At 35.1% G+C, this 12875-nt stretch overlaps 1 protein-coding gene across 3 annotated transcripts in view; it reads left to right on the forward strand.

The window, feature by feature from the left end:
• Window positions 1–12875, forward strand: part of fras1 (Fraser extracellular matrix complex subunit 1) — a 367570-nt gene that overhangs the window by 236314 nt on the left and 118381 nt on the right. For all 3 annotated transcript variants that reach the window (XR_015935951.1, XM_088629471.1, XM_088629472.1), the window contains 3 exons: window positions 34–354; window positions 832–988; window positions 4724–4902. Coding sequence is in view for 2 of the 3 variants with exons in the window: in XM_088629471.1 (XP_088485597.1) it covers window positions 34–354; window positions 832–988; window positions 4724–4902 (657 nt within the window). In the remaining variant the exon portion in view is untranslated. The remainder of the gene's footprint in view (window positions 1–33; window positions 355–831; window positions 989–4723; window positions 4903–12875) is intronic.

Consider the following 12875-nt stretch of genomic DNA (forward strand, 5'->3'; position numbering starts at 1 on the left):
TGTGATTGATGCAGTCCTGTTATTCTCATTCAGGTCCCATTTGTTTTGACAAATGAAGTTTTGTTGGTCAATAGAGGGGAAACTGTTACCATCACAAAATCAGTTCTGAACATTCAAGATGAGGACAATCTTCAGGATGTTTTGGTCATGGTACTTGAGCCTCCACAACATGGTCATCTTGTTCATGCCCATGGTGATATGCCAGTGCAGCAGTTCAAACCAGAGGAACTTGAGCAAAAGCAGCTGAAGTATGCTCATGATGGCTCAGATGGACAGCAGGATACTGTCATCCTGCAGATGAATGATGGCCACAATTTCCAGAATATTTTTTTCCACATCATGGTTGCTCAAAAGGTATGACTAATGTTTTGTTACTGTTTCTACTTTTTTTAGAGAATTCTTCTCACTATTTTTTATATCCTTATATGTCTTATATGTCCTATAACGTTTCATATATTCCATGGCTTTTGAACGTCCTGACTTTAATATATGAAGATAACTAGTTTAATTTTGCATTTTTACTGCCATTGTAAAAAAAAAACCTGACCTTTAGCTTTGATTAATAGATTTTGTATGTACTCTCCATGTTCACATGGGTTTCCTCCCGATACCAAAAACATACTGATAGGTTACTGAAATGTCTTTTTTTTCTTAGAATCTCTTGAGTTTTCCACAATATTGTATGTTCTATTTAGGTTTTTTAATTGTAGATGAAACACTTTTCTTTTAAAAAGTGAATAATGTAGTATTTTGCAATGTTTTATCCCTTTAAAATAATTGCATAATGTAATTTGTAATGTTATTTTTTTGTGTATGTATTTGCTCTAAAAGGGAAAATCTCCTCACATGCTCTCCATTCCTACTGCTTGGGTTCATGAAGGCAGAATGTTCCAAATAACCAGCAAATATCTGAAAGCAAAATACCACGATTTGAGTGACTCTGAGGTTCACTACACAATTCTACCCTCAAAAGAAAACCTCAGATATGGTACCTCATGTCTTTTGTCTATGTTGAAGTAACTGTTTTAAATAAGTAACTTTTTTGTAATTTTCTGTCATTTAACTAATTTAATTTCTGAGGTTTGCTGTATTATTAAATTGAAATATTGCCCAGATATTTTTTTTCTATTCAGATATGCAATTTTTCAATGTCAAATAATGCATAAAATTTTTTGAAGAATAACATACATGAAAGAAAGTGTCTTTCTATACTCAAGATATTGACATTACAAAGTACAGATGCACCTATTTAAAATATGCGAGGTGTCATACGGCACATCACAACTAGTGCCGCTGAATAATGAAAAGCAACGTGTGGATCAGGACTGCACTACTCTGCAAAACTGCCAGGTGGCAGAGTGAATCTAGCTGCATGTATCTATCACATAAATATTATTTTAATAATTAAAATTGAATGTTTATTAACTGATTAGTGCTTTCCTGCTCTACTCATACTGTATAGTAACAGAATGTTTCATATTTTAATTACAAATAGAATTATTAGTAATTGAGTATAGTAATAACAAAACAGATACTTTTATTTTAGATTTTGATTTTTGTTAATGAATTATACATAGAGGCTTTAAAAATAATGAATAGCAAATCAGCACATAGAAAAGAGGATAACAGTGACTTGAATATCTTTCAGAGAATGACTTACGGTCACATACTGCATTGGAGCTGATAGAAATCCGTGCTATATAAAGAATTTTTTTCTCTAAGGAAACTACAGTTTTGCCACAATAATGTCACAATTATTATGCCAGACTTTTTCTGATTTATAGTATGATGTTTTTTAGTGTTTAGTGAGTGTTTCTCAGTTATTTTGTGCAAGTTTTCGATCAATGTTTTTTATTCAAATTGTTTTATTTCTAAACTCTTTGAATGTACTTTGTGTCCAGTTTCATTTCAATTCTTCTGCATTCAATTATAACATCAGTTATATATAACACTTCTTTGCAGTGTAATGGGAAATGAAACACTTGTGTTATTTTAATGTAGCTTGTTCAAGCAGAGTAACACAATGGTTTAGCGGTAGAATCTATTGAGTTTAATTCCCAATCAGTAGGCACATTATACTTTTATCAAAATTTCTCCTTAGGAGTTAATAAAGACTATTTCTCTAATTATGAAATACAATAAATAACATGTATACTATATCAACAATTTCTGTATTAAATTAGTTAATAAAAGTAACAGTAAAATCGATGAACCTTCATATAGCAAACGTGACACTCTTAAATTGCTGTTAGCCGGATATATATACAGATGCAGCCATTCAAAATGCACGGTACAAACCCATACCACATGCAACTACCCACAAGCCACTGCGTTGTACCGTGGTACGTGATTGGCTGGCCAAATTGACCAACAGGGGCACTCGTTTTCACTAATTGGCCATTAGTGAAAAGATCTAATCATTTAATCTCTTTACTGTGCATGTTGTAATCCGCTTAGTATTAAATATTTATGTGGAATTTTACAACTAAAGGGAAATTTTAGTAGCTGAGCATGAAAAGAAAAGGAGCATAACGCGTCTGATGATCATAAACGATATTAATTTAGGAAAATAAACATATTATGTAAGCTGTATATGGCTGGTATTGGTAGTTTAAAGAAAAAATACACACCAGCCATATAAAGTTTACATAATATGTTTATGTTCCTAAATTAATATAGTTTATGGTGGTGCATCGTGGTGTTACTTTTTGTCAATGAAAAAACAAAAGTCTTTTAGTTTACAAAGATGGTTACAAAGAGAGTGGACCACGGTAATACTTTGAGCTTACAGCCTGTCCAAGGCCATTCATTATTAATACTATTAGTAATATCTTCCATAAAGACTTTGATGCATAAAATATTTCTGCATAATTAAAATATTTATGATAAAGGTGGTAGGTTTTGTATTTTTGTCCAACTGAGCAATCTTGCTTTTATAAAGTATACCGACTTTTTATTGTTTAATGATTAACATGCTGTAATACACAGTTTAAAATTATTAAAAGTCTAAAGAGTATACAACTTAAATTCTTAATTGGAAAAACATTGTCCTTCAGCAGTGACGGGAATTTGAAACTATTCGTTTTCTGGCAACATCTCAAATGCTGTACATGAGAGGTTAAGCTTTATTAGCTCCACCTGTCGGTGATTCCGGATACTTTTATCATAACTGCGGTATTATACAATATGATGCATTATGATGCGACATGCCCACAGCGTTTTACCGCAGCGTACCCTGCTTGTTTTGAATGGCTGCATCTGTAATAAGTTTATTGTAATCTTGTTGTGTTTTTCAGGTGTACAGGTGCTTTAAAATTTAATTATTTTTTTTCTTAATGCTAATTACACAATCTAGATGATAGAAGGAAACCAGTATAGACATAAAACATATAAATTGTCCCCCTCTCAAAATGTCATTAGGTGCCTGTATCATATGAATTGATACAAAAATCAGTTATTGTAATGGCTAATTGGCTGAATTGTAGGGGTAATTAACTATTCAGTGTTAACTGTTAATAGAAAAGAATAAAGGGCAGCTACAGAAAAGAAATATAGATTTAGATTTTAATCATAAAAAATAAGGATATTTTTTTCAGAAAATCAGAAGTTTTGATTTAGTTTCACACAGATATGCTGAACAAATGCATCACACTGCTTGAACAAGCTAAATTAATAGCTACAAGCATTTACTTTTCTATTACACTGCAAATAAGTATTATATATAATATATAAACATGTATAAAAAACAATTCAACTTACAGATGTTGAATTTGCATGCAGAGGAAGTGAAACCTAAAGTGCCCAAAGTCGATTTCATTTTGTAATGAAACAGTTGGAATAAAAAACATTGAATGAGAACTTGCAATAAATTACTGGGAAACACACTAAAACAACACATTATAAATAAAAAATATTTTGATATTACTGATACTGATACAGTATGTATATATTCTTTAAAGTATATATTGTTTATGAGCATGTGCTCATAGAAAACATTGTTAAAACAAGTGCATCAAATCTTTCCCAAAATGACCACAACAATTGACTGAGTTAAAGAATTTAATACAGAACTTTTATGCATAAGATGGAATAGTTATATACCTTATTTTTTTATTTTCAGCTTCTGCTACCAACTATTTAAATATATTTATATTAATAAATTAATATAATTAATAGTGTTCATATACATTTTTTTCATAGCCCCTTTTGGTTACATGATTACATATTAATATTTAATATTAACTAGATTTAAATAAGTGGTACAATAGATTAAATAAAGCTATCATGTGCCACCTATTGATCATCTTTAAACAGTATGATTCAACAAGCCAAATCACACTGTTGTAAGGCACAGCCCACTTACAGCAGCAATGAGTTTTCATGCATTTTTTAAATGGCTGCATCTGTACATGGCAAACAGTGTCTTTACACAAGGTGGGCAGCAAATAAATTCTATATGTATAAATCCTTATGTAGCATTTCGTGCCCATATAGGAAATAATGTAACTGAATAAATATATTCCATTTGAAACAATTAACTAAACACAATAATTGAATTAATCAGTTTCTTGTGTGTCAGAGATTGTTTTCAGTTCACTGATATTAACATACTGTTTGTTTGCTATCATGTAATCTAAGAATATCTCAGTGTACCAAAGTGTTAATATAATTAATTAAATAACTTGCCATCTGTGTCCAATGTTCTTATTTCGCTTTGTTTTAGGAGAAGTGGTCTTGCTTGTACCCATGCCAGCAGATGGTCCTGCTGATGGGTGGCAGCATTTGCCTGATGGAAGAGTAGCCACTACAACCACTTCTTTCACCCAACAGGACATCAATGAGGGAATCGTTTGGTACAGGCATTTTGGCTCTGGATCACAAGAAGACAACCTACAGTTACAGGTAAGATACCCCAGGGATACATTTCTGGGAACTCTTTCCATTATTGCTGCTGAAATACAGTAGGACAATGGCTTACCTTTACTGACTAAATTACTCCACTCTAAGCAGTTGTGTTCTTATTTCTTGAATCACAAATAACTTTAAAAAAGTAAATTCCTAACAAAGGTAGATGTGAGACAAGAAATATAATTGCATTATGTAAATATAGCCAAATGTATTTACTTACACTTCTAAAACTTCTGGTATCAGTTATAGTAACAGTAGGCTGGGCAAACGATTTTTTAAAAAAATTAAAAAGAAATAAAAAATGAGATATAATGATGTGTTCCTGCTTAACTTAGAAATTGCACGACTTTAAAACCTATAAAAACAGGTTTCGAGAGTTAAAAACCAGTTTTTATGCGTGAAAAATGTGTGATTTTTCTTCCTCGTGATAAGCTCAGAATCTTTGTGTATGCTGTAAGGTTTTTACTTCTTAATTAAACGTTTAAAATACACGAATTTAATAAAAACAACACACATTTTGAAGAGAAAAAATCCCATTCTTTTCTCTTCCTGTTGTGTGAAACTGATCAGCAGGTCTTTTTTTCCCAACCAGAGGCTCTGAAAATAACGTACCTCCCACTGTGCTCCATCAGAGAGGGGGCGGCACCGAGAGAGAGAGGAGACGCGGAGTTCAGCAGTACAGAACAAACGTTCTGCTGCCTGGGGCGCTTATGGAACCAATCGCGTCTGCATTTATAAATTAGTTTTTAACTTTAATCTAGCAATATGAAGCATCTCTTTTTACTTCTAAGTCCTTTACTTATCATTAAACAAACAGCTTTTTCAACAAATTAGACAGATCATTTTATAACCATTAAAACAACATCTTATTGTACTTCCTAATTATATTACACGTGGAAAATAATACGTTTTTAATAATCTTTAATGATTTATACATTTTGGAAAGGTTTCATCTGTACAAAACAGTGTTAGTATAAATTATAAATATAACAATTGTCATACATAATATAAGGTATGAATGACAAATATAGTAATATTAAAATTGCGTTGGAATAAATTGTTGCACTTTTTCCCATGTCTTTTAAAACGTAATCATTTACAAGACTTTGGTCAAATGTGCATTTGATCTGACAAAATTAAAATATAAAAAAATGAAAGTAAACAAAAAAGTAAATTATGAAATAAAATGTGGGACTAGTAAAATAAATCAAACTAAAGTTCTGAAATAATGAGTAATACAATTTAAAATATACTGAAAAATGCTCCTTTTCCCATCGGCACTGAGATGAAGCCCTTCAGCAGCAAAGGACTGAGCAATGGGCTGCTTATTCTTCAGAAGCACTGTGTTGCTCCTGAGGAGCTGCACATGGTCCATCTGAGAAGGGAGCTTTGAAAGAGCCTGGTTAGCTTTTTTCACAGCTCAAGCTGTAAATGAGTCATCCCAGAGCCGTGGCAAAATTGAGCAGATTGCAAAATGAACCTTACGAGGAGATGCTCTCCTTACTGCCACAATCAGTTCTTTCATAGCTCTAAGGATGTCATAGGGTGCGTCACCCTGAGCTATGTTATTTGTCCCTATGTTAATGATTAGTAATATATCCTCTTTCAGGGCCTGGAGGTGGTACAGGTGCTGGTGGGCACTGCGCTCCAGTGTTGTGCCAGGGTGCAGCCACACCTGCTTTGCTGGCATCAGTTTTTCCAGGCCCTGCAACATAGATTCGCTGAGGACATACACTTTCTTTGGATCTTATGGGAAAAAAGTTATTATCACAGCTACATCACAAAATAAATCTTAAAAGTATATAAACTATAACTGAACAGCAAACATATTCAATGAATAGCAATGAACAATGAATAACAATGTAAATGTTAAAAATTATAACTAATGAGTAACTATATACAGTGCTGGAAACCAGCTATCAGAAGGCACGGGGAAGTTACATCAGCAGTTATGTATAGAGGATTAATTTCATATTGCTGTCTCCAGGGATCAGCCTTTTGACCTCCCTGGCGCATCAGCATCCATAATCTGCATGTTTTCAAATTAATTTACTTCCAAGGTATCTACAAATACAGGTATCTTAAGATGCTGGCTCCAGGGATCAGCTTTTCAACAGCCTCCCTGGCACATCAGCATCAACTACAAGATGTTTTCCTATTCGTCTTCCTCAAAATTATCTGCATCTGACACACAGCGTAACATTAGCAACAGCCCGAAACTAAGCAACAATCCTCACCTCATTATCCATGTAATCATCTAACAATGGATACTCAGTTATGCGACTAACTTCATCATCACCCTCCTCTACATAATCCACAACAAACAAGTCTCCTGTTCTACATAGCTGGCCACCAACATTCACTCCCATCTTCACTACTCACAAACATGTACTCTACTTTCTTGCCTACGAAGTCCTCTGCACTAACAGGAAGCAATTCTAAATAACTATCCATATAATCTTTCTACAAAACAAACCACCACATTTTTCTAAATCCATCATATTTTATTTTAAAAATATACTCCTGGCCATCTAGTCTCATTTCAGCAATGTGCCCTTGTACCACACCTTCCTACCTTTCTCATCAAAAGCATGTCTAACTCTCTTTCCTAACAAGTGTTCTGGTTTAATTAACATAGGAATTCTTAATCTTTCCATACCAACCTTTTTTCTACCTAGATCTCTAGCCTTAACAGCCTCCATTAAAAACTCTGCCTTTTCTTCAACAATACCTTCTGATGGTGCCAAACAATAATCTTTGTCTTCTCTAGATGTATCTGGGATTTCCTCTGGCCTGCAGACAACACTTTTTAAGTTAGCAATCAGCTGTTCTAGACTAAGCCTTTTCCTGTCCTTTGAAAAATTGAAAACTCTAATTTCATTTTTCATTTCTATCACAAATCTCCTAAACTTCAACTGTGCTGTAACTGCAGGAAGCTTCTTGTCCTCATCTAAATTCCTCAGTTGCTCATCTATTTCTTCCTCGCTGTTCCAAAGTATCCCATACTTTCCTATCTCTACCGCTAGTACTTCCTTTGTCCTTATATCTTGTTTCCTTTTCTATCTTTTTTTCCTTCTTCTAAGTGTCTGCAACCTGGCATCTCTTATCCTAGCCATCCTCTCACAAAACACAGCCCTCTGCTCTTTAACTGATTCTCTAGCTTGAGATACAACTTCTGCCTTCTTTTCAGAATCTAGTTTTTGAAGCCACTGCCAAGACCTCTTCTCCTCGAACATAATCATACCCTCGACAGCTAATGCTGTTGCTCTGGCCTTAACTTTAAGTACATTATCAAAGATTACAAAATCCTTCTCACAGCTCACATTCGTCTTGGGTGCTAATTCAAGGTTTTCAAACATCTCCTCTGAAACCTCATCATATCTGCCATATTCTAAATGATCTGCTACCATCCTACAACACACCTTTACAAAACTAGCAAGGATCAGTTCCACAGCCTGTCTAGTCATGTCCTCAAATTCAGGGCTTCTCTGTTCTGTGAGCTTCTGCAGAACAGGCCCAGAATGTACCGCTATGTCGATAAACAAGTGTACCTCACCTCTGACTAATTTACTGCTATCAGCCTGCCATTCTTTCAGTTTGCACACTAGCTCCCTGTATCTTGCATTCATTTCTAAAACATGCTCTTTTTTTTCCCAGAGCTTTCCACAAAGGCTCTGTCACTAATTTACAAATAATTCCCAGTGCTCTGCATCGTGCAATAAACTGACCTACACTCAAATCCTCAAACACTGCTCCTATTAATTTATTTTCATTAAGTATATCATGCATGAATTCCAGCAATTCAACATGCAAAAAATAAACTCCAGCTGCATTGTGGAACATTGCATTAATTCGGTTTCCTTTAAAGGGAACCAGAGGGATATGATCAGATTTCCCCTGACTCAACAAAAAAGATCTAAACTGCACAGATTTGCCACTCTTCTCACACCCTCTTTCATGGACGGCTTTGCACACTGATCTAATCAATCTAGCTGTACCACTCTCTCCTACTGTTCTATGCATCCAATCTAAACTAACACTGCCCACCTTTTCACCACCAAAAATCATTCTTTCCCCGACAGAAAGTGTAACATTTGCCTGATGTGCCAAGCCATCAATTAAATGCAATCCACAGAACATCTCATTGATAACTCCGATCCTAGCCTTGTCTGTTTCACTGAGGTCATCAAATCCATCTACAATTTCAGGCAAGATATCAGTTCTGTACTGCACCAGAATTTCATTTTTTTTTTTTCTGTACTTGCCCTGTCGCCAATTAGATTTGTAATTTTGCAGACAATTTCCATCTCAGAACGTGTTGCATCCAAATCCTTGCTTCCACTGTTAACAACATCTTGCACCATCTCTCTGTGTCAAATATGCACTGAGCTGAACCTAATGCCTGATCTCTGAGTCCTAAATGCATTCTGCTACCATCCTGGAAAGAAATCCCTGCAGCTCCATATTTATGACCATATTTAGTGGTCCCATCTGTGGCAAGAGTTAAATTACTTTATTGCAACAGTTTTTCTTTCAGATGTTGCAAAGAAACTTGCCTTGCTTCTAACACAAGATATTTACAAAAACTTTCCCCTGGTAATCTATCTACCTTAATACCTACCAATTTATCAAAAACTAGACTGACTATCTGAGAAGCCTTTTGTGCACTAACGCCCATGTTTGCTACTAAATCCATATAAGCCTCTCTTACAGCATCACAATACTTGCCTTTTCCATATGTGCTAATATTGTGACTCACTATCCTGCCTATGTCTGTTTTCAAGCCTTCATATTCTCCCTGCCAGAACTGTACCTCCTCATTCAGGTCCCTCACCCTATGTGCTAAATCTGCTTCAGAATCACATTTCCTTTTATAATACGCAACCTTCTGCAATTCCTTTTTTTTTGTATATCTAAGCTTTTCCAACTGTTCTTGCAATTCATCAATACTCTTCTCTAGCTGTGCCTTTTCCTTCTCTTACTCACTTTTCTCCTGTTCATTCAAAATGACTACCTGCTCACACTCCACAGATTTTTGCTCAAGTGTCTGAATTTTACTATCCCTGCATCTAAGCCTTTTATTCACATTCCTAACACTTCCATGCCCTAACTTTTCATTTGCCTTGCTTAATTTATTTGAGAGAGCTTGAATTTCATTTTCAGCCTTATAAAGTCCTCTTCTCTTTTTTTTCTTGTCTAACCTAGCTATTTCATCATCTAGCTTCCTGCATTCTTCCATTAAACTATGCACGTTTTTAAACTGTGCTCCTAATTCACTAACTACCTCATTAGTGCACTTTACATCACAAGCAGAGCTAGTGCTAGCTGTTTGCTGTGCATCTTCTGTAGCTGAAATTTCACTGCTCTCCTTTCTTACAAGGGGCAGAGTAAAGATATGGCGGTCAAAATCTTCCCTTTCACTTTTTCTTAAGCGGGAATGATCCTCTGTACATACAAACTTATCACTCGCTGAAAATATTCTTTTTCCTGTTCATTTCTTAAACCTAGGTCGAAATTATGATTTAAGATTTGTTTCCTATTTGAGTTTTTGGCTCTGGAAAATTTGTAGATCTCCATCATCGCTGTTTGTCAAGATTTTAACATCTAGTTTTTGTATTCATTCACATTTTAACTCTACATCTATCCCTAATTACCCTTACCACCAGGGCACACAAGCGTTTTCTCCAGATTCATTTTTTTTCTTTCTCAGGGTCTCTCTCATTCGCTGCGGCTTGGCACCAGCACCTTCCCGCCTCCATAACTAAAATGCCAAATAGGATTGGCTTAAGCGACATACACAGTCGTGTAACTGACAGTTTGAGGTAGCCTATCGTGTAGATTTCGCTTTGTTGCTGACAGGTTAAGCTTTCGAAACTCAGCCCCAAAGTCATGTGACTGATTTTGAATTCTGTTTCATTGGTTAAATGCAATGATCACAAGCACCACGATGGTAACTGGGATGTGTAGTTTTTAATTCAGTTTGAATTATAACTGTACGTACTGTCTTCATATTTGTCGAGGGCTTTAAAGAGAGGGCGCGCCAAAACTTTTCGGTGCCGTCGTCTCCGCTTTAAAGGTACCCCCGTCGCGGAAGAATTTGACCTCAGAACGTTTGACCAGCGTAGTAACAGACAAATAAGTTCTAGAAACAGATGAAGTTTAAACAACTGAGTTTATTGCATGCAAGGAACAATAAGACCAAAGTATTGTTCGAAATATACAAATGCCATTCAAAATGACCGACAGGGGCACTCGTGGTGCATTGGTCGGTAGTGAAAAGATTTAATCATTTAATATCTTTACTGTGCACATTTTAATCCGCTTAGTATTGAATATTTATATGGAATTTTATCACTAAAGGGAAATTTTAGTAGCTGAGCATAAAAAGAATAGGAGCATAACGCATCTGAAGGTCATAAACGATATTAATTTTGGAACATAAACATATTATGTAAACTGTATATTGCTGGCCTTGGTATTTTAAAGAAAAATACACACCAGTATTCCATTTCTCCCTAAACATTTTAAGCATCAAAGTCTTACATGTGGTTATTTCTGAAACGTTTTTACGTGCTCTTTGCTCCTTCTGACCATGTTACGTTTATACAGTATTCAGTACTTTGTGAGAAAAGTGATAGTTTTAAGCTTTTCTGCGAATACGCTCGATATTGGAGTAAACAGAAGCATACTTTTAGAATTTGATTAATAGGGAATATAATATGGAATCGCCTATCTAAAGAAATTAATTATAAATTAAGAAATTAACCCTGAGGTCGAGTGTTCAAACCCAGCTGTCACCATCAGTTTTCTTTTAACAAATAAACATTTATTTGAAAAACTAAAATAGCAAATATTATTGGCATTGTATTGACATTTTATATATTTCTAAATATCACAAAATGTTCGTACTGTATGTACACAACGGTGGTGTTATCGCATCTCTCTCTCTCTCTGTGTCTACATTGTAAAGAAACCGGTTTCACAGGTATTTTCAAAGTAGAATAAGGGCAAGTCCACCTCCCCCACTCACATGTTTTCTTAGAAAAACAGATTCACAATGTGAAGCTGTGTCAGTCTTCTGTGTAAAAAAAATTGGTTTGAACACCATGGGTGCTGGTTTTAAGACGCTGCTGAGTAAAGGAATTTTCCTGCTGTCAGCAGTATCGTGTATATAGTTGACCCTTAACTGAATGAAAACAGGACAGAAAGAAAGGGTTTCAGAAATCAAACCAAGCTTTATTCCTTTGTTTTGTGGTCTGGGTAATTGGAGGCTACGCTGTTATGCTTCCTATGGTGATATACGGGTTTTTCGTACGAAGCTGTATTGAGCAGTATTTCTCGCGTTGTGAATGTGTGTACACAGCGGTCCCCCTGGGTTCCAGTTATTACGCATCGATGAAAAACCAGTGGTTTAAAAAAAGAGAATTAGCTCACTGATAGTTTTATGTGGAGGCTGTGAACATTTTCACAAGTTGTGGTCTTTAAAATGCATTTGGTTTGAAGGCTTTCTGTGTTTCCCTTCCAAAGATTTGGACAAAAGAATATTCGAGCGTGGTAAAAAAAATTGGCTTAAAAATGACATAGTGAAGGCTGTGAAAACAGCCACATGTATTTTTAATGCACGTTTTCGTAACTCTAGGAGTTATTGTGAAAAAGCTACAGTCGTGCCAATTGTTATCGTTTTTATTTTTAAAGACATTTTAGAAAAGTGTCTTCTATACAAAAAAGTTGTATTTAATACCATCTGATATTAATATATTTACAGAGATAAGCTCTCTATTAAAGCTCAGATCAAACAGCAAGATCTCACAACTGGGACTGATCTGTGATCTGTGATGTGGTTGAGTGTGTATTGTGGTGCTCTAGTAGGCACAGTCTGTGCTGTGCTGAAAAAAAACAGTTGAACAACTCTTAAGCATACTGTAGTTTTTGTTAACACAAGTTTATCAGTGACCACGGGCATTTTT

The sequence above is a fragment of the Lepisosteus platostomus genome, chromosome 4 (genome assembly GCF_059453375.1).
Source record: "Lepisosteus platostomus isolate fLepPlt1 chromosome 4, fLepPlt1.hap1, whole genome shotgun sequence".
NCBI lineage: Eukaryota > Metazoa > Chordata > Actinopteri > Semionotiformes > Lepisosteidae > Lepisosteus > Lepisosteus platostomus.